Source organism: Malaya genurostris, chromosome 2 (genome assembly GCF_030247185.1).
Source record: "Malaya genurostris strain Urasoe2022 chromosome 2, Malgen_1.1, whole genome shotgun sequence".
Taxonomy (NCBI): Eukaryota; Metazoa; Arthropoda; class Insecta; order Diptera; family Culicidae; genus Malaya; species Malaya genurostris.
The window spans coordinates 98,803,048-98,822,528 of record NC_080571.1 but is presented as its reverse complement, the minus strand read 5'-3'; the positions used below and the strand labels follow the sequence as shown (position 1 = coordinate 98,822,528).

Genomic DNA, 19,481 nt, shown 5'->3' with positions numbered 1-19,481 from the left:
ACTTGATACAGGAATACAAATAAACTCTCAAAATACCGATGTTTCATTTTTCATACAGATAAATACCGATTTTCATTTTCTGTGTTTGGTTCCATAAGGGCAAATCAGACCTTTTTTCAGTTTCTTCACTAACTCATGTTTGATTTTTCGGAATAGATATTGTACAGATAGATTTTTCTGCTAAATACAGATTTTTGAAAAAAAAAACAGTTGGCAGCTCTGATTACATTGATTGGTTACAGTCAGAGACAAAGTGATTTATTTTTTAACAAACGCCATTCGCGATCAGATGCTAACAGTTTCTACTCAAATAAATATTACAATGATATTGGCAGTGAACCAAGTTAATCGAGTTTAATAAATGTTTGTTAAACACTCTATTCATAATGGGCTAAACAATCTAGTAACATTTTTCGATTTTTACTACACTTTCTTAAAATTAGGTTCAATAACATTACCTTTGCACTGATGAGTAAAGGAAGCTACGGAAGTTCTATGCACTCAGCACAAACCTGTGCTAATTTTTACTCAAATATGTGTGACAGCCTAATAAAAATTCTTAGGATATCCGTGAACAAACAATTGAACCGTAATACAGTCTCATGGAATTTCCAAACTAAATCCCCAAACATAATTCACTCCCTACCAATTTCTCTACCTCCTCCTCCTCCACTCGACGAAAACCAATCGAGCAACGTTTGTGTGTATTGGTGCGAATGAACCGTCCACTTTCTGTAGGGGTGGAATATCAACAAGTGGTGGAACCGTTAGTAGTATTTCTACGCTTGCTTTTAGAGTAGTGACAGCTAGATGGCAGTGTTATTGAGGTGAGAACTTTTTACTTTTTAACAACCTGATTTTGGGCGGGGGCAGGGGGGAAACTTAACCTAGCTTGCTTGGGTTGAAGATAGATTGCCAGTGGGACATATTGCGACTTACAATCTACCGGGCAACTGTTTTTTTTTAGCAGGCTGCAACGAACAGTCACTGTTCCCAGATCGGACTAGTGCTAGAAAACGGAAGATCAGATCATTTCCATGAATTCGGCACTGGTTACGAGAACTGGTGTAATGACATGCAATTAATGCCGAGTTTTTGGAATGCTTCTGTCAAGTTGTCTAGTTGCACTCATGGAAACAGTACTGGTTGGCCAATAGCTTGATTTATTAGTGAGAGCTGTGGCAAGGCAAGGAAGTGGAAGTACGTACCTTCATCATCAGTAGTAACGTATTGAACACGATCAACATCATTATGAAATACTCGAATGGCGTGGAGACGACGATTCGCCAGACTTTATATTTAAAACTATTACGTTTGTTTGGCATATAACGTTCTAACGGTCTAGCACCTATCGTAAAATCTATGCACGATTTCTGTCAAAATATGCAAAGGTTATTTCGTGGTCGTCGGAAAGCGAAAACAATCCACAATCATACGAACCTGATTCTTATCTATTTCTCCGTCCTGCAGTTCTGCTTCACCTTGCTCCTGGAATGTGATGATAATCAAGGCCACGAATATGTTAACGAAGAAGAATGGAAACACGATGAAGTACACTATGTAGAATATGGACATTTCGATTCGGAAATTTTGGATTGGACCCTTGTCTTCGTAGGTAGCTGCCATCGAGTTTTGTAGAACCCTAAAATGAACTTAAGTTAACACTGGATTCAGCAAATAGCTGAAACAATCCGAGGCTTACTGAGGCCAGCCTTCTCCGGTTTGCACAGCAAACAGTGTCAACATGGCTGTAGCCACGTTGTCATAGTGAAAGCTTTGCGTTCTCCACTCCCGAACTTCCCGCCTTGGTAGTTGATCTGGGCCATCGTACACGAAAAAGGAACCCCTGCAATAATCATTATTATTCTTAGTTCCTCTCCACCTACAATTTTCTAGCCGATTCGTACTTGCACTCATCGCTGGTGTGTTTGCTATCATCGGTGCAGTAGAAGAACTTGCCGTTGAACAGCTGCACCGCAATGACAGCAAAAATGAAATGGAAGAGAATGTACACGATCAGAATGTTGGTGACGTTTTTCAGCGAGTTAACGACGCAATCGAAGACCGCTTTCAGCTTTGGCACTCGTTTAATGGTTTTCAACGGTCGTAGCACTCGCAACACTCGCAAGGATTTGATTGTGGACAGATTCTGACCGGCACTACTTCCACTGTAAGTACAAAAGTGCACGTTAGAATTATCAGTTCAAGTAGAACATCAGTAGAAAATGGTTACGTCATGTCGAAGCCGAAACTGACGGCCGCACAAATGACTACTACGGCGTCCATGATGTTCCAGAATTCACGCAGGTAGCTGCCGGGATGCAGAATCACTCCCAGATCCACTATCTTCAGTAACATCTCGATCGTAAAGACTCCCGTGAAGGCGTAATCGAAAAAATTTAGAATCTCATTACGACGCGAATTCTCCTCGACCGGGTCTTCTGCGGCTAGTGCGATGGATGACATTGATATGACGACCATGATGAAAAAATCGAAGTAACGCAAATTAACTACCCAATGTGCGGCACAACGAATTCTGCGAATAGAAATGATCGATTGAAACGATAACTTCCGAACTAACCATCCTACAGGAAACTTACGGATTCGTTGGCGATAGAACGAACATCGACGAATACGGAAGCATGGGCTTCGGCCCATCCGGAATGTCATCGTCATCTTCCTCTTTGTCTTCCTCGTCCTTTTTGCTCGCCTTACTACCGTTCCCCCGGGATGGGGAAGGCGAAGAAACCTCAACCCGGGGCGGGGAACCATCAGTTTGTATGTGCAGGGCTTCCATTTCCTTGTCCAGCTCCATCTGCTGTTTCTCTTTGTTCTCCTCCATCTGCTCCTCCTCAGCGGCAGTCAGTTCTTGTGCGTTTGCCAAATTGTCGACGGCGATAGCCAAGAACACATTTAGCAGTGTATAGTTACCGAACAGTACCAGGATGATGAAGTACAGCGAGTAGATCATACCCTTCTTGTGGCCACCCTGGGACTCGATGCCCTGGTACATGACCTCGTTCCAATCTTCACCGGTTAAAATCTGGAACACCGTCAGCAGTGCAATCGGAAAAGTGTTGAAATTCGTTGGCGGCGTCCCATCCGGTAGGTTGAACTGTCCTCCGAACAGTTGCATTCCCAGCAGAGCGAAAATCAGTATGAACAAGAAGAGCAGGAACAACAATGAAATGATGGATCGCATCGAGTTGAGTAACGATATCACGAGATTTCGCAGTGACGACCAGTATTTTGTGACCTTAAATATCCTAAGCAATCTTAAAGCTCTCAGCACGGACAAACCGAAGGAACCTCCCTTCACCGCGGACCACACCACCTCGAAGATGGATCCACTGATGACGACACAATCGAACCGGTTGAACGACGATTCAAAGTAGATCCGCGGTCCAAGTGCGTACATCTTGATCCACATCTCCATCATGAACAGTCCCAAAAAAGCGTACTCAGCAACGTCTGAGAAAAAATGCAAAAGAAAAAAACATATTAATAGCAATATACACATTTCGAATTGATCTTGATCTTACAGAGAAACTTCGTCAACCAGTCCGGTTGACCGTAGTGTTCCACTGCGACGCAGACCGTATTGAAGAACACCAGCACGATGACGAACCAGTAGAACCACTGCGTTTTGACCGTGTGCCGGATCCAGAAGCGAAACCGTTTCTCCGCCCGCCAGAATCCTTTGCACTTCCCTTGGGTGCGGACCTTGGACTTCAGGTAACCTGTACGGATTGGTAACAAACGTGCGATATTAGAAGCCATGGCAACAGGGACGCGATCCCACAGGCGATATGCGAGCTCTAATGGTTTCAAGCAATCAAAAGATGCACCGTTACGAAGCTTACTGGAATTATGCGAGCCTTACGAAAAAAGTTTCTACTTGAATGAAAAGAAATAATATGTGGAACAATGTGATAGTAATTTTCATTGTCGAAACCTTAGTATATTTATTTTGTCCTGTTTTACCAGGTTTAGGTAATTAAAGTAAAAATGTTCCACAGGCCTAAGTAATGTAATAATTCTAAAAACCAAAGAAATAAAGTTACACTAATTTTTCAAGAATTGAAAGAATTTATAGTTTTTTTATAGCTTGTTACGCAAGTTAGCAGGGAATTTACTTTAACATATTCATCATTTTTCTTTTTCTTTTGAGATACTTTTGGTAAAGTTAGAATGCCACGTCGAAAACAAACGGTTTATTACTAATTTCTTTTGACGCCTTCGTAGCAGGTTCAGTGTAATTGAATGACTAGAGATAAAATCTTACTGATGATAGGAGCTATTCCTTGTCAAAAGTATGAGAAAACATTAAGGGGATAATGGTCGTTCTGATTACATTATGAGATATTAATTTCAAGAGTTCCGTAATGGCCAAAACTCCGTTGCCGATAAAGCTCGCTCCAGATGGCCTTCCTATGCGGTTACACAAAACAATGATAAAGAATTACATGAAATTGTGTTGATCGAGCGCTAACTAACACATTCCACAAGGATTCAAACGGAACGCTTCATTTTGAGCAACATTCTACAGATGACAAAATTATCCTACCGCTGGATGCCGCACATACTAACTCCGGATCAAAAACATGAACGCTAGCACACTTTGGAAGTGTGTTTCGCTATAATGACGCGGAATCAATGCGGACTTCGAAGTGACCTAGGTAGATTCAATGGGTCGGAAAGATCACGGCTTTATCATTTTTTTGTGATTATCATGGCATACTCTTCGTGGACTATCTCGAAAATGCAAAAAGTGTCAGAATCGAGTATTGGTGCGTGTTATTGAATCGATTGAAATCGTTGTAATCCGCTTCACATGAAATTTGATTCCCTAACGGTTGGCAAGTAAAATTTTGAATTTTTTTTAGGCCTGTATGCTTAACAACAAACGAGCTCAGAGAGAAAGAAGAGTGTGTATGTGTTAGCTCTCTCTCTTCTCTTTCTGCTAGTATTTTCTGTTTTGTTTATGCTTGCTCAGTTTTGCTCACTGCATAGAAATCTCGGCAAAAAGTATACGGTACAACATTTTAAAAGCGAAAATGTTGCGGCTTCGACTCTCTACCATATCCTAAGATCCCCAATAACTGATCGCAAGAAAGTTAGTGGAAGACCAGCCAAAATTATGGACGCAAAAGGACTTCGTTCTCTTTCTCGTGCCTTCAACAACAAGGATTCTCTGAGGCAACGGGATGCCTCAACAAAGTTCAACTGTTCTCACCAGTACATCTGCAAAACATTGAAAAGAGTCGGAATGAAGTGCCGAAAGAAGACACGAGCCCCGGAATATACTGACGTACAGATTTCAACGCTGAAGTCCCAATGTCGCTGGTTGATCAAAAATTATTCCGGAAAAAGTTTTGTTTTGGACGACGAAAGTTATTTCCCTCTTTCGAAGACGTAGATTCCCGGAAACGATCGATACTATTCAATATATAGTTCTATTGCACCTCCGAACTTAAAATATAAGTTTAAACAGAAGATCGAACAGAAGGTGATGCTGTATATTGCCATTTCCGAGAAAGGTATTTCTAAGCCATGGTTCAAGCCCTCTGGTTTGCAATCAATCAAGATGTGTACCAGAACGAATGTTTGAAGAAAATTTTGATCCCGTTTCTTCAACAACATCATGCTAATGGACAATACTAGTTTTGGCCGGATAAAACGTTATCGCATTTCGCCAAAAAACACAATCGTTCCTGAATACCCATTCGATCCTATTTGTACCCAAAAACCAAAACCCGATAAATCTACCTCAATGTCGCCTAATCGAAGATTTCTTCGGGGTTTTGAGCTCCTTGGTGTACAAAAATAACTGGAGAGCCACGAATTGCAAACAGTTGATTGGTAGAATCAAGAGATGCATTCGCAAAGTTGACATGAAGGCCGTACAACGCTCCTGTTCCGACATCAAACGGAAGCTTCGCCGAACATCCGATTACGGACCGTTTTGAAATGTTCACTATTTTTTTTTTTCAACAATGGACAATCTATCTTTAATTTCAATAAATCAGATTTTCTTTAAATTTGTTTGTCTTTTTTTGACAGCTTGAGGAAGAAATTCCAAAATTTTAGATGCCACCCGTTATGTAGTTTTTTTCTCCGATTCGACTACTTCGAATTATCATCTGTTCCCAAAAATGAAAAGATGGCAAATCAAAAAAAATATCTGCTCGACGCAATTGATCGTTTCCAAAGAGAGTTACTTGAAAAGGCGGTGTGCGCAACCCAGCAACCGTTTATGTCCCTTGAACAGTGCCGTAAAATGTTAAATTTCACTGAGCAGCACTCAGTTCTTCATTCGTTGTACTGTCAATTGAAACTCAATTAAACCACCGATCCTTGCTCCCATAAAATAACAAATGTCTCTTTCAGTTGACTGAGTGCCTATCAAATGAACTTCTAGTTAACTTTTCAGTTGGTTCAAGATAATAGAAAAAGTCATTTCACCGAAAGGGTCAATCCGTCGAAAGGGTAATTTTGTTTACATCACATAATGAATTAAAAAACTGTAAATTTTGGTTATTCATCAAAACTTTCTATTTGTTTTGGTGTCTTCTAGATAATTTATGTGACACAGATATTGATGTTCACGATATCAAGACTATTGAAGAATTCGGTGAAATGGCTCTTTCTACGAAATGGCGTTTGGCGAAATGGCATTCGGGGAAATGACATTCGGTGAACTAACATCCAGTGGAAACATGAACATAAACAGTCCCCCTTTGTTTATTATACTCGTATCAGCCAGAATAGTTTCCTGTCATCGAGTCTATTCATTTGAACTTAATTCTTGCCAGTGTGGTAAAATTTCACTCCACTCAGTTGAAACCGAATGTGGCACACACAACGCTCGCTGATGTACCGAATGGGCAGCATTCAGTTCTTCATTCGTTTCTCTTTTAATCAAAACTCAGTTTGACCATCGTCAGTTGATTATTTGAACTATCTCTTTAAGAGGGGAGTAATGGATTATTTGAATCAAAAAAAATTTTTTTGTTATTTTACACAGACAAACAATTTAAGCAAATTTATTTAAACTTTTTTACATTATAAAGCATCATTTGAAGAAAATATTCTTATTCTAGTTAAATTTCCGTATATTAATATTGGAAAATAAGGCGGTAACAGAGCATTCCCCAAAACCTCTTTTGAGAATCACGTTGCGTTGAGCACGATAACTCGGCGTAGAATTATCTGAAATCAAAAATTCTCTTAAATTTACTTAAAGTACGTGTTATTTCTCCCCCCCCCCCCCCCCTTCCGTCGTTGTTATTTTGATTTTTGATCAGTTCGTGGCAACATTTAAGCAAAAAAGCGTTCTTACTCTAAACTTTCCTCCAATTTTGAGGTAAAAAACTACCATAATATGAAAATGGAAAAATTTCAATAACATAGGGGGAGACATTTTATACCAAGAAAGTGTGTTCCAAGTTTGAAAAGAATCGGTTCAGTGAATTTTACAGGATCTCGTTCACGCAATTCGAAAAATTGGTTTTCAGAAAAACGCGTTCATCATCGTGTCGGAGATAAATGAGGCACCACTCTGGGGCGTAGTATTCTGACAGTTTTGTTCCGATTGATTTTTTATTTTGACACAATATTTTTGAAATGTTAAACTAACAGAAAATGTAAAAAAAACGATTTTCCGAAACTGTTTATCCCTTATCTCTATTAAATTGAATGAGAGTGCACCTTTCAAATGAGGCTAATCTAAACATTTGGATTGGTTGAAGAAGACAGATGAAAGATAAACCAATCATTTTTTGCCAAAATATCAATTACAGACTAAACATAAATTAATTGTTTCCTCTTTCGGTGAAAACATGTCACTAAGAAATCTGTTCACTGAAGAAAGTTCGCCAGCTAGCCCACAATCGCTGAATAGCAAATGTTGGGAATACTGTTGTGTTGCTCTGTTGGCGTTATCAAAAAAAAATTCGGTATTTTTTTTCATAAGTCATTTAAGTGATCAGAAATCAGAACTAATTGGCTCAAGTGTCACGTTTCCCTAGTTATCTGGAGACTCTAGTTTCGGTATTCTCAAAACAAAGGATTCGTGGGCTGATTTATCATTGCATTTTTGTTGAAAAACGAAACACAGTGCAAGCTCAGCAATGGCTTAAAAAGTGTTGTGGGGACTCTGGTTTACAAAAAAACAACTGTTTGTCGGTGGTTTGCTAACGTGTTCGTACTGATGCTGAATACGCAGAACGTTACGACCGGTCGAATGAAGCTATTACACCGAAAGCCGTGAAAAAAAGTCCACCGAATTGTTCTTAGAAACCGTAAATCAAAACTGCGTTAGATAACTGATATCTTGAAGATATCATTCGGCAGTGTGTACAATATTTTGCATGAATGTTTGCCTAAGAGGAAGCTGTTGCCAAAGTGTGTTCCGCGTTTGTTCACGGTGAACAAAAAACGAAAACGTGTCATTAATTTCCAGCGCTGTTTCGCTAACATAAACCGAATTGCTTGGAACGATATGCAACAATGGATGAAACCTGGATCCATCATCAGAGCGGTCCGCAGCCAAGTGAACTGCTGTCGGTGAAAACCATTCTAAACGACCAGAAACGCAATCGTGAGCCGGTAAGGTTATGGCCTCCGTATTTAGGGATTCTCTTAGAATAATATTCTTCAAAGATGTTACAATGGCCTATTGATGCATTTGAAGAACCAAATCGGTTGGAAAGGAATTCAAATCAAAAAGGAAAAATGTTCTTTTATCAAGACAATGCGCCGTGTCACTAGTCCCTCGCTACCAGTATTGGTGATTGCCGAAAATTTGACAGAAGCTGCTATATTGCTATCTATATTGTATACAACATTTTCAATCCAGTAGAAGATGCTACAAGAACTCGAGTCTCTCAATGCATGAACCGCGAGAGAATTTTTTACATTCCTTCGCTCCACTTCATACTCTGAGTATTTCACGGATCTTAAAAAAAATTACAGCCTGATAATGATCGTTGCTGTGTGGAATTTCCCAAAAGAGATTCGCAAGTTGACAATTATCGCAGAAAATCGAGTCGATGATTCAACTTGATGATTCTCACACTAGGTTGCAATATTTCAAAACCCTTGTGTGGAGCGTTCACATACATTTTCATAGACACAACTTATACAAAGATTATATGCACATAGTTAGAATAAGCGGCAATAGTAAAATGATTCTATCGCAATTATCAACTGCCTGTAGGCTTCGTAAAAAGTTGGTCCAATGAAGCTGATTTTATTACAACGAAGAAGTCATATCTGAAACAAACAGTTTTTTCGAAGCGAAAAAACAAGAAAGGTTAAAGTTAAATTAAAATTATATGTAATACATCGAATAAAAAACAGTTAAACAAGTATCAAAGAAATAATTTTGATTTCTTCAGGTTTGATCGAACGACTCGTCAATGCAAAGCAGTATAAATTCAGCTTATAGTTAAATTTTAACTGGAAATTGCTTTTAAAAAGAAAACTGAGACCTTGGTGATTTTCCCCTTTCAGATTTTTCAAAAATAATCTTATGGTTTCTGAACGCAAATTCTTTGTATTCCATTCCAAGGAAAAGCATGGCTTACTGTTCAGACAGGTAGCACAATCATTTCGAACTTACGATCAGGCAACAATGGGGGGGGGGGCAAAACACATTTTGCTCCCCACCCCCACCTCCTCAAATTTTTTGGCAACTGGAATAAATATTAGAAAAAAAATAGAATATATATGATGATATAACTCTATCAAATATTGGTTATTCCTGGAATAGTAGGGAAAATGTTTGTGATTTTTACTTGGTTGCTTATTATTTGCTCTAACTTCTCCGTTTCCTTTATAAAAACTCCCCCCTCCCCACCAACATTTCATGGAACTTGTCGCCCCTGCTTACAGTAACTGACTAACAAGAATCGTGCCTTCTTCTTTAAGCCGTTAAGAAAATTTTGAATCAAAGCGTGATTTCATTGAACTTTTTCTACTTTTCCTATTTTTAATTGTGACTTCTGATCAATCAGTGATCATACCTCTCAAGGTAAAGTAAGGATGTGAAGTCCTTGCATTTGCTAGAGTACTATAAAATTGTTCGCCTAGAGTACTATGGCTCATATACTCTCTAGTTAGTTTAATATGTTTAAAACCGAAAAAACTAAAGCGTGATCCACCATGGTGACCATCACTGGTCAAAGCTGTTGTCCGGAATTCATAGTCATAGTTATTGGAAACTGTTCATCAAACTAAAAGATTTGATTTTCAAAAATAAAACACAAAAATTTAAAGAAAATTGTTGAAATTTTCATTGAAATCGATAGAATGATCAATATAATTTAATGTTTGAAGATAATTTTATGTAAATGTTGGCCACGGCTTTGCTTTAGACGGCCCATGCGTAAGGTCTAATTTTGACACACTCGTCTTAACATGTCGCCGGTATTGCACGAGTAATGCCACCGGCCTATAGCGACCCACACCAAACAGTGACTTTTTTGGGATGCATTAATAGCTCTTGCCATGCTTCTGGTGGGTCTCCACTCTAGATGTGGCAATTTTGCTTGTTGATTTATCCATTCAAACAATTTTCGATAAAAAAGTGAATCTTCTTCCAACTTTTCCAGCGTCCATTCATGATTAAATTTTAGACCAAACGACTATTCATGATTAAATTATGGACCAAACTGAACAAGTTTGGCAATGACACAAGACACGATTCACGCGTGATCTGTCAAAAACAGTGTTGCCAAAAAGATACTAGTAAAAAAATCACCCTTTCTATCTGAGCAGTAACTATGATGGGGATGTTATACCGGTTTAAAATCCGACCAATTTTTGTGTATAATTTGTTTTACTTCTGTTGAAAAAATGTTCCTAAAACCAACAAAGATATGTTGCGACATGATACAAGCATTACTTACTTTTGTTATATTCTACTAAATCTAAAAAAAAAGCTGGAGACAGTACTCAGATCGTGGAAGCGAAACAATTACAAAACCCACTTCATAGAATTACTAATGATCTCCTGATTACGCTATTGAAAAGGTACTTTACCACTTAGTAATATTCGTTGACATTCAACCTAGCGGCACTCTGCGCAACGACGCTGCATTATTTCCCACAGAAAAATTAAACCCTTACAAAAACAAAAGAAACTAACATCGAACAACCGCTAACAACGTGACCTTACATCGCGATTCTCTAACATGGGGTATAATATTACAATATAGGGCAATTTTCGGTTCTTTTTCAAACGTCATTTGCTTATGCAGAGTCTGTTGCCAGTTCCACAATTCTACAAGCGTTATTTTTTTTATTTGCTACGCAAATGCTTACAAGCTTTATTCACTATGCTCTGCTGGCGGCTACATAAAAAGATCTCCTTTCATTTACCTTTCTTTCGCTTCGTGACATAAACTGAGTGGGAAATTTGTTTTTTCCGCAGTGTCGAACCAAAAATGTGCGTGTTAAAAATCGTGTCAGTTCAAAAACAAATTAGAAACATAACTGAATTAAAATTACAGTGTTCAATACATTATGGAAATGAAAGTGCTCCCATTGGAAGATCAACACAGGAAAATGGACTGATCAATGAGGGTTGGAGGCACAATTTTTTTTTTGTTTCTAGAATTATGAAAGCATACTGGTTAAACTTACCGTCCTCACCACAGTCATCATCCGGATCGTCCTCCTCTGTGTCGGTTGATTTTGATTTGCCAAGATTTTTCAGTTTTTTCCGCTTGGCTGCCGCCCGCCTACGAGCTGTGTATTACAGGTGAAACGCAGTGGATCCGAAGCATGAGATGAAAAGCAAGAAAAGAGGAAAGGAAAAAACATTTTCAGTTTGTTTTTGTTTTCTGCTGTCGGACTACTGACACCAATACCAAATCGCGTCCAAAGCAAAACAAAACGTGGCGATAAGTGAAAAGTTCGCTAGTTTTTCCCAGCTGGAGGAAAATGCTGTTGTACTCTGTAGTTGTGTGTGAATCAGGAGAACCCAATGGTTCATTCGAATGGTTCACTACCGTAAGTTCATTCCAAGCAGAGGCGCATGATCAGGATGTGGTAGCTGTGTTAGTGTTTATGCCTTAAATGCCAGTGTGCTGGTAAGCGAGCCTAAAATGTCAAACGTTCTTCATGTGCTTGACGTTGCTAGGTTACAGAAGGTGTTCGTAAGTACTGTGGGTATACAACATACGATAAATCCATACTTTTGAGACACTCTCGCCAAATGTAAAATGTAATTCGTAATATTCATTATAAACAGCAAGCGAAACATATTCTTGCTCAAATATTACGTAACAATTTATCGGGCGGTACACAAATCATAAGAGTTTCAATCAAATGAACATTTGGTTACTCTACAAAAATATGACTTTACCCTGTTTTTGAACAAATGTAGTCTAGAATGGTCCGACTCTACTATACTGTTGATGGCAGTCGAAAAATCAAAACTGAATAAAATTACAATCAACAATAGTTTTCGTTATCGATTATCGGTATTCGTGAAATCAAGAACAGATCTTTTCATTTTTAGTGAATTCAAGATTTAAAACTTTTTGGGAACACTAGAAAATATCACCCAATAAAACATTTATTTACCTATATATAATCTACACTGTTATGAAATCGTCCAAATTTAGTTTATCATTCTTTTCAAACGGTTATAGCCGAAAAATGGCGAAGCCTAATGAAATGCGTTGAACTAGCAATGTCCATAAAAATAGTCGAATTAAAACAAGACTAAAAAGATTACTAATTGAATCCTATTTTGAAAAGAAACATCGATTTAAAAATTTGAACACAATTTACAAAATAAATGCCATTTTTATTTCGATGAAAATCTGTAGCAAAGTAAGCATGTGAAATCTGTCCACCAAATGATTCTATGGCACCATATTTGAAAAAGCTGGGACTGGACACAATAATGCGGCATTAGTATGTGCTTATTGGTTACCGGGATATACGTCTCCATTAAAGCTCTATTAGAAGGAAAAGCAAGGTATATAACTACTGGAACTAATCACCATGAGTTTCCATACAATTTAGCTTCAATGGAAATTTATGATTGATTGTTAAATTAGATCTGGAGAAATAAAATGTTGCGGTCGCTCAAAATTTAAAAAATGTGAAACCGAAGCACTTAAACGCGTTCAAAAATTATTTAATTCTTACTAAAAATTCCAAAATGGTACCAAAATTGGAAGTGTAAAAAACTATGTTTTAACATTTTTAAATATTTTTTATTGCAAGATATACATCTTTTCTCGCAAATACCTAAGACATGCATTTTTTTAAAGTTTTTCGATAGGGTGATTTCTCTAAGAATCGAATAAAATGATAATCAAAAGAACCACCCTAACTGCGTCAATATGACAGTTAAACTGTTGCAATCTTGAATAAAATTGTCTCCAGTCCAAGCTCTTGCAAATGTGGTATAAAAATATGTGTTTTTTGAGAGCCGATTTCTCATGCTCATGCTACAGCCTTTTGTCCCAAGATAGATAATCATGTTTCCCACCAATCTTCCATATATTGCAAAACAAGAAATTTTAAGGACTCATAATTTTTCCAACTTAAACTTTTCAGTCCAGTCTTACTGATACTTACAGCTACTAATATTTATACATTTTTTGCGGCTCTGAATTTACATCAACAACCTTTAACTAGCTTAATTGTTCGCTTCTGTTATCAAAATTGATTGGATTTATTAGTTCATGAATATGTTATATTTGTTAAAAAGACGCATTTTTGTCACTCACATTATATTTCGTTTATTGATCGCGAACAACGATCTTAGAACTTGCGATATTACCGGATTCCATGCTTATGGCAGAGCAAAGTGTATTCAATGCGATGTTCTTGTAGTGCACAGTATACACTTTGACAGATTTGCTTTGATCAAATGTCATTTTCCTGCTGAGCTAAAATGAACGGAGCGCTTCGCGTGTCGCGTTCACACTGGCCTCGCCATACACGCTCGTTCAATGTTACTCTGAAAAGGGTACAAGGGTCACTCACTTTCGCTATATGTGTAACTACTGAATAGTGAGTATAGTTATATATGTTGTTCCGGCTAATTTAATTTCAAGAAAAAGTCATTGAAATTCGAACCTAAAATGTAATAATCAAATATTTTAATAAGACATCACTGCTTATGTGAGTTTCCTAAATGTGTATATCACACATGAGATTTGAATTAAGACATGGTTATTTTACTGAACTTAGGTATATGATGCACGGCACAAAAGGATGTTACCGGCTCTTTAACAAAGAATGACTAGGAAAAAGCTTTGCTTTATTTTATTCATTCCTTAGGACACCCAAACCTCCTTTTACATCAAAATGGGGAATTCGTAAATCGAATTATAACGTAAAAAAGTATACGTTAACTGGAATTTATTACGTAAATAAAGTCATTTGGAATATTCAAAGGAATTTGGAATTATTAATATTCAATTTTAAAAATTTTCCTTATGTATATCATTAGATGTAATGTGATAAATATTTTCGGAACGAAAACGATAAAGGATGTTCTCAGTCGCAATCATGTCCAAGATGGTTACTTCTATCAATACTTATCAATATGGGTATTTTTGGAACGGTAGATTTTTGATGAGTCGGAAAACGATGGTTTATGTCGTGTTAACATCCAAGATTGCGGCTTTCGGTTTATAGATATTTCTATAAAATAAAAATGGCATTTTTGGAACGGGTGTGATGAGAAGATGTCAGAAGCGATATTTTATCAGGTGTTTAACTTTGCTTCCGCCGTTTTCCGATAGGTGGCTGTACCGGCTGAGGCTGGTTAAAATACATAGATGTTAATGCCTTTAAAGTGAGTGTGTACAGTGCCTAACGAATTGTCATCGCCGTTTCAGTGACAGTTGTTCTTGTTTTCGTATTATTCACGCTCGAAAATGTCTGTTTATGTGCCCAATTATCGCCATTCGCGGGAAATAAATTTTTCTGTTACAATTCGAAAACAAAAGGAAACTGAAGCGCATCGAATGCTTTTAGAAACTTACGGTGATGCTGCTCTGAGTAAAAGAACGTGTCTGGAGTTGTTTCAACGTTTTAAAATTGGTGATTTCGATGTCGAAGACAAACATGATGGTGGAAGAGAAAAAACCTTCAAAGATGAACAATTTACTACGAGCTCTTAAAACCGGGTGAAACCATCACAGGAGATCGCTACCGAACGCAACTGATGCGCCATAGTCGCGCGCTAAAAGAAAAGCGGCCACAGTATCAAGAGCGACATGGCGAAGTCATCCTCCAACACGACAATGCTCGGTCTCACGTCGCAAAAGTGGTCAAAAAGTACCTGTAAATGCTGAAATGGGAAGTCTTGCCCCACCCGCCGTATTCCCCAGATGTCGCCCCTTCTGACTTCCACCTATTCCGTTCGATGGCACACGGCCTGGCAAATCAAAATTTTCAATCCTTCGAAGAGTTGGAAAAATAGATTCCTTTGCGTCAATAGAGGATTCCTTTTTTCGAGCCGGGATCCGAAAATTGCCGGAAAGATGGGAGAAAGTTGTCGCTAGCGACGGACAATACTTTGAATAATACATCTGTAAGCACTTTTTCGCAATAAAGCTTTAAATTTTGGAAGAAACGGCGGAAGCAAAGTTGTACACCTAATATGTCATTTTACAATCCAAGATTCCGATTTATCGTTAATTCTCGAAATCGAAACAGTAACAAAATAGGTTTTACGACCAAACCCTTAAAAGGATGTATAAATTTATCAATTTCATTCCAAAAATACCAGCATTGTTACGAGTTTTGAGAAATATCTATGAGCCGGAAGTTGCCATCTTGGATCTTGAAACGACTTCTACCATCGCATTCCGATGTCTACTAATGAATCCTTTTTCGAAAAAGCCCATAATGTAATTATTTAAAACGTATATCGATGAAGCAGAAATTGTCATGTTGGAATTTGAAATTACCTTAAGCTTCGCTTTCCGACACCTACTCATGAAATCCGTTACAAAAATTCCCATATTGTGAAGATTTGTAACGAATATCGTAATACCGGAAGTCGCCATCGCCAATTTTGGAACGATTTCAAACATCCAAAACGTTCCTATATTCAAGATGACCACCATCTGTTAATTGAAATTTGCGGCACTATTTATTAAATCCGTTTCAACAATACGCATATTGTTAGGGGTTTAAAGAAACATCAATAAACGAGAAGTCGCCACCTTGGATTTTGTAATGACTTAAAACCGGCCCCTTGTCACGACGCCATCTTGATGAGATCAAAATCGGAACTTCCAAATCAGCTGATTGCAACGTAAACAAACAAACAGTAATACATTTGTTTTACGCATTTACTTTGTTAAGTGTACGAAAATTAGTGAATTTTGGGTCGACTCTCTCACAATAACTTGTCGGTTTACCTAAAATACAGCAGACAGTGTTTTGGGACATCAAGTGGAGATAATTTTCACAATTTGAGAGTCGCGATGAGTATCCAAACACCGCAGTGTTTGGGGCTCGAAACGCGAGGGGCTCAACGTAATCGGTATACTTTCAAATGGCTGGTGCTCACATACCGGTGTCAGATGGGTGCTTAAAACATCTATTTCCAGCATCTATTCAACCTATAGATTCCAAAACTACCAATGTTGTAAGGGTTTGAAGGAATATTTTTAAATCGGAAGTCGCCATCTTGGATTTCGGAACCATGTAAAATATTTTTTACGGTGAGAAGATACCCGTTCCGAAAATGTCCATATTGTACGGAGTTTCAAGGAATATAAATAAACTTGAAGTCATTATCTTGGATTTCAGGACGTCCTCAAACATCGTTCTCCTGCGATTGACTCATTTAATTCGTTCAGAAAATACCTTAATTTTTATGGTATTCAAGGAATATCAATAGTCCGGAAGTCGCCATTTTGGATAATTAATTAAATTTCATCATAGTTTTTCGGCTGATATTTGTCATATCAGGGTCAAAAATATAGTATTCGAATATTGCCATGGCCATATTTTGCGAAAACCTTTTTTTACGAAGTAGGTGCGTAAAGAAAGTATACGTTTTCAGGATTTTACCTAGTAAAAACACGACTTCAAACATCGTTTTCCGAAATCTACTTATCAAACCCTTTTCGAAAATACTCATATTGTGAAGATTTTTAACGGAAGTCATCATTTCGAATTTTAAAACGACTTAATAATCGCTTTTCGACATTTTTGCTTCAAATCTGTTCCCACACAGAATGTAATTCACAGTCGGCTACCAAGTGCTCGTTGTATGGATTTATATGTGCACTAAGGTCTCTATTTACGCAATGGAAACGTACCGCGAAAACAAAAACCGCGTAGCTTCGTAAGTCCGCGTAAAAAAAAAACGCGTAACTTCGGAAACCACAAACCTGAAGAAAAAAATTTGTTTGATGCCAAATGTCTTAGAAATGCAAGAAACGTCCAGATCTAGTAAAATCTTAAAATAAGAATTTTTTTGAAAAAATCGACTTCGGTACTTGGAGAATTTGAGATTGCGTAACTTCGTAAATCCGTGTAGAAAAAATCGCAAAATGGAAAAACAAATTATGCCAAATGTCTTAGAAGATTACACCAGATTTCGACGTCTCATGCATTTCTAAGAGAAAATATGAAAACAGCGTAACTTGGGAAACCCGCGTAAAAAAAACGCTTAACTTCGAACATCCGCGTAAAAAGAAACTGCATTAAAAAAACCGCGTAAAAGAAGACCCCAGTGTATCAATTATTCATCGTATCTGATATGGGCTTTTGTGGTTCAGTCGAATAAATAACGTGCTTTGAGATATAATGTTTCTAGGTTCAAGTCGCGCTGTTGTTATCGATTTTGTTTTTTATTTCTTTCTATTTCAAGCCATGTAATTTTCAAATCACTCAATGTTACATGTTCTTGAATGTTAATTCGTGTGAAATACGACTCTTCAACTATGTGCATCTTGTTAAGATGTAAAATCACAAGAATTTTTCGAACTGTGCAGAATATATAATGCGTTTGTTGTCAGAGCACATATTTCTATATTATTTGAAAACCTCTTTTTACGAAGTCGTTGGTTCATAAAAACCTATGGTTTTCAAGAAATCTCTTTAAACCGGGTGTTGTCATTTTGAATTTTTTTAACCAACAACAATTAAGTTTTTGCAAATAAATTTATCACAACTAAGTATTTTTAGAATTTTGAAATTTTGTTTTGCCGAGCCGTAATTGGTTTTTGAAATATATAAACGATTACTGTTCCGTTCGATAGAAATAATTTTAGAACTGAAAAATAGTGTTGCTAGCCACCTTTTCACAAAGAATCTGAAAATGCAACTCAAAATTATAAAACTTTTGCCAAACTAATCGAAATTTAAAAAAAAATTACATAAAATTTTCTGCATTTTCTGTATTGCTTGGGCACTGCTGTAGACTGCATGTTCCCAGCTGCCTTACCAGTCTTCTTGAAGACCCTCTTCACGATTGCCCAGTAACGTTCGATGGGTCGAAGCTGAGGGCAATTTGGTGGATTGATATTTTTCTCAACGAAATTTATACCTTTTTCCACAAGCCAATTGAGAGTGGTTTTGGCATAGTGAGCCGACGCTAAATCCGGCCAAAACAGTGGAGGTGTACTATGCTTCTTATATAAAGGCAGCAATCTCTTCTGGAGACACTCAGATCAATAGATTTCTGTGTTTATAGTTCCGGTAGTGTAAAAAATGGTTGACTTCAAACCACAGGAACATATTGCTTGCCATACCAGTACCTTTCGACCAAATTTCTCCACTTGAATCGGCCTGTCCGCATCGCTCACATCCTCCTCAACGACGACAGTAAAGTATTGTGGACCTGAAAGGGTTTTTGAATCCTCCTTTACATAAGTCTCATCGTCTATCAAAACGCATGCATCCGGACACTGCAAAAGACGCGAATACAATTTCCGGGCCCTTGTTGCTGCTCGCTTCTTCTGTTCTACACTTTGTTGTCTGCTTCTTGTAGGTCTTCAGGTGATTTTACCTCTTGAAACGCTTGTCATTCCGACACCCGTTCCTGTGTTTCTGCCAAACCACGTATTGACATTGATTTTTTCTTCATGATTAAAGATACCACTTTCTGGTCTAGTTTCGGGTTGGAAGAACCGGGTTTTCTGTCTTCTCCTGGTAACTCACCCAAAGAGTAGTGTTCCCCAAACTTATTAATGATAGTTTTAACACTGGCATGATGAATTCCAAACCGCTTCGCCAATTTTCGCATAGTAACACCCTTTTCACTTAACCATGTGTCCAGAACCTTAATTTTCACTTTCTTTTCAATACGCGATATTTTGAAAACGCAGAATTTACACCGCATAAACAAGTAAACAAACGAAAGCTGACAGCCAAACGTATAGCATGCTGTGATCTGAGCATAAAAACCATTACAAATACATGCGTACAACACAAATGTATGTGGATAGCTTATTTTCGATACACTCCTTATCTCGACATTT

The 19,481-nt window shown here is 37.7% G+C and overlaps 1 protein-coding gene across 21 annotated transcripts in view; it reads right to left on the bottom strand.

Moving 5' to 3' along the window:
• The window catches only part of LOC131427151 (voltage-dependent calcium channel type A subunit alpha-1), a 394,973-nt gene that overhangs the window by 104,463 nt on the left and 271,029 nt on the right, over positions 1-19,481 (bottom strand). For 14 of the 21 annotated variants that reach the window (XM_058590094.1, XM_058590095.1, XM_058590091.1 and 11 more), the window contains 9 exons: positions 11,650-11,754; positions 11,386-11,409; positions 3,543-3,740; positions 2,601-3,471; positions 2,234-2,536; positions 1,908-2,168; positions 1,703-1,846; positions 1,441-1,642; positions 1,209-1,373 (listed from right to left, as the gene is read on the bottom strand). In XM_058590094.1, coding sequence (XP_058446077.1) covers positions 1,209-1,373; positions 1,441-1,642; positions 1,703-1,846; positions 1,908-2,168; positions 2,234-2,536; positions 2,601-3,471; positions 3,543-3,740; positions 11,386-11,409; positions 11,650-11,754 — 2,273 coding nt within the window. The remainder of the gene's footprint in view (positions 1-1,208; positions 1,374-1,440; positions 1,643-1,702; positions 1,847-1,907; positions 2,169-2,233; positions 2,537-2,600; positions 3,472-3,542; positions 3,741-11,385; positions 11,410-11,649; positions 11,755-19,481) is intronic. The other 7 variants (XM_058590100.1, XM_058590097.1, XM_058590098.1 and 4 more) reach the window with 1 other exon arrangement.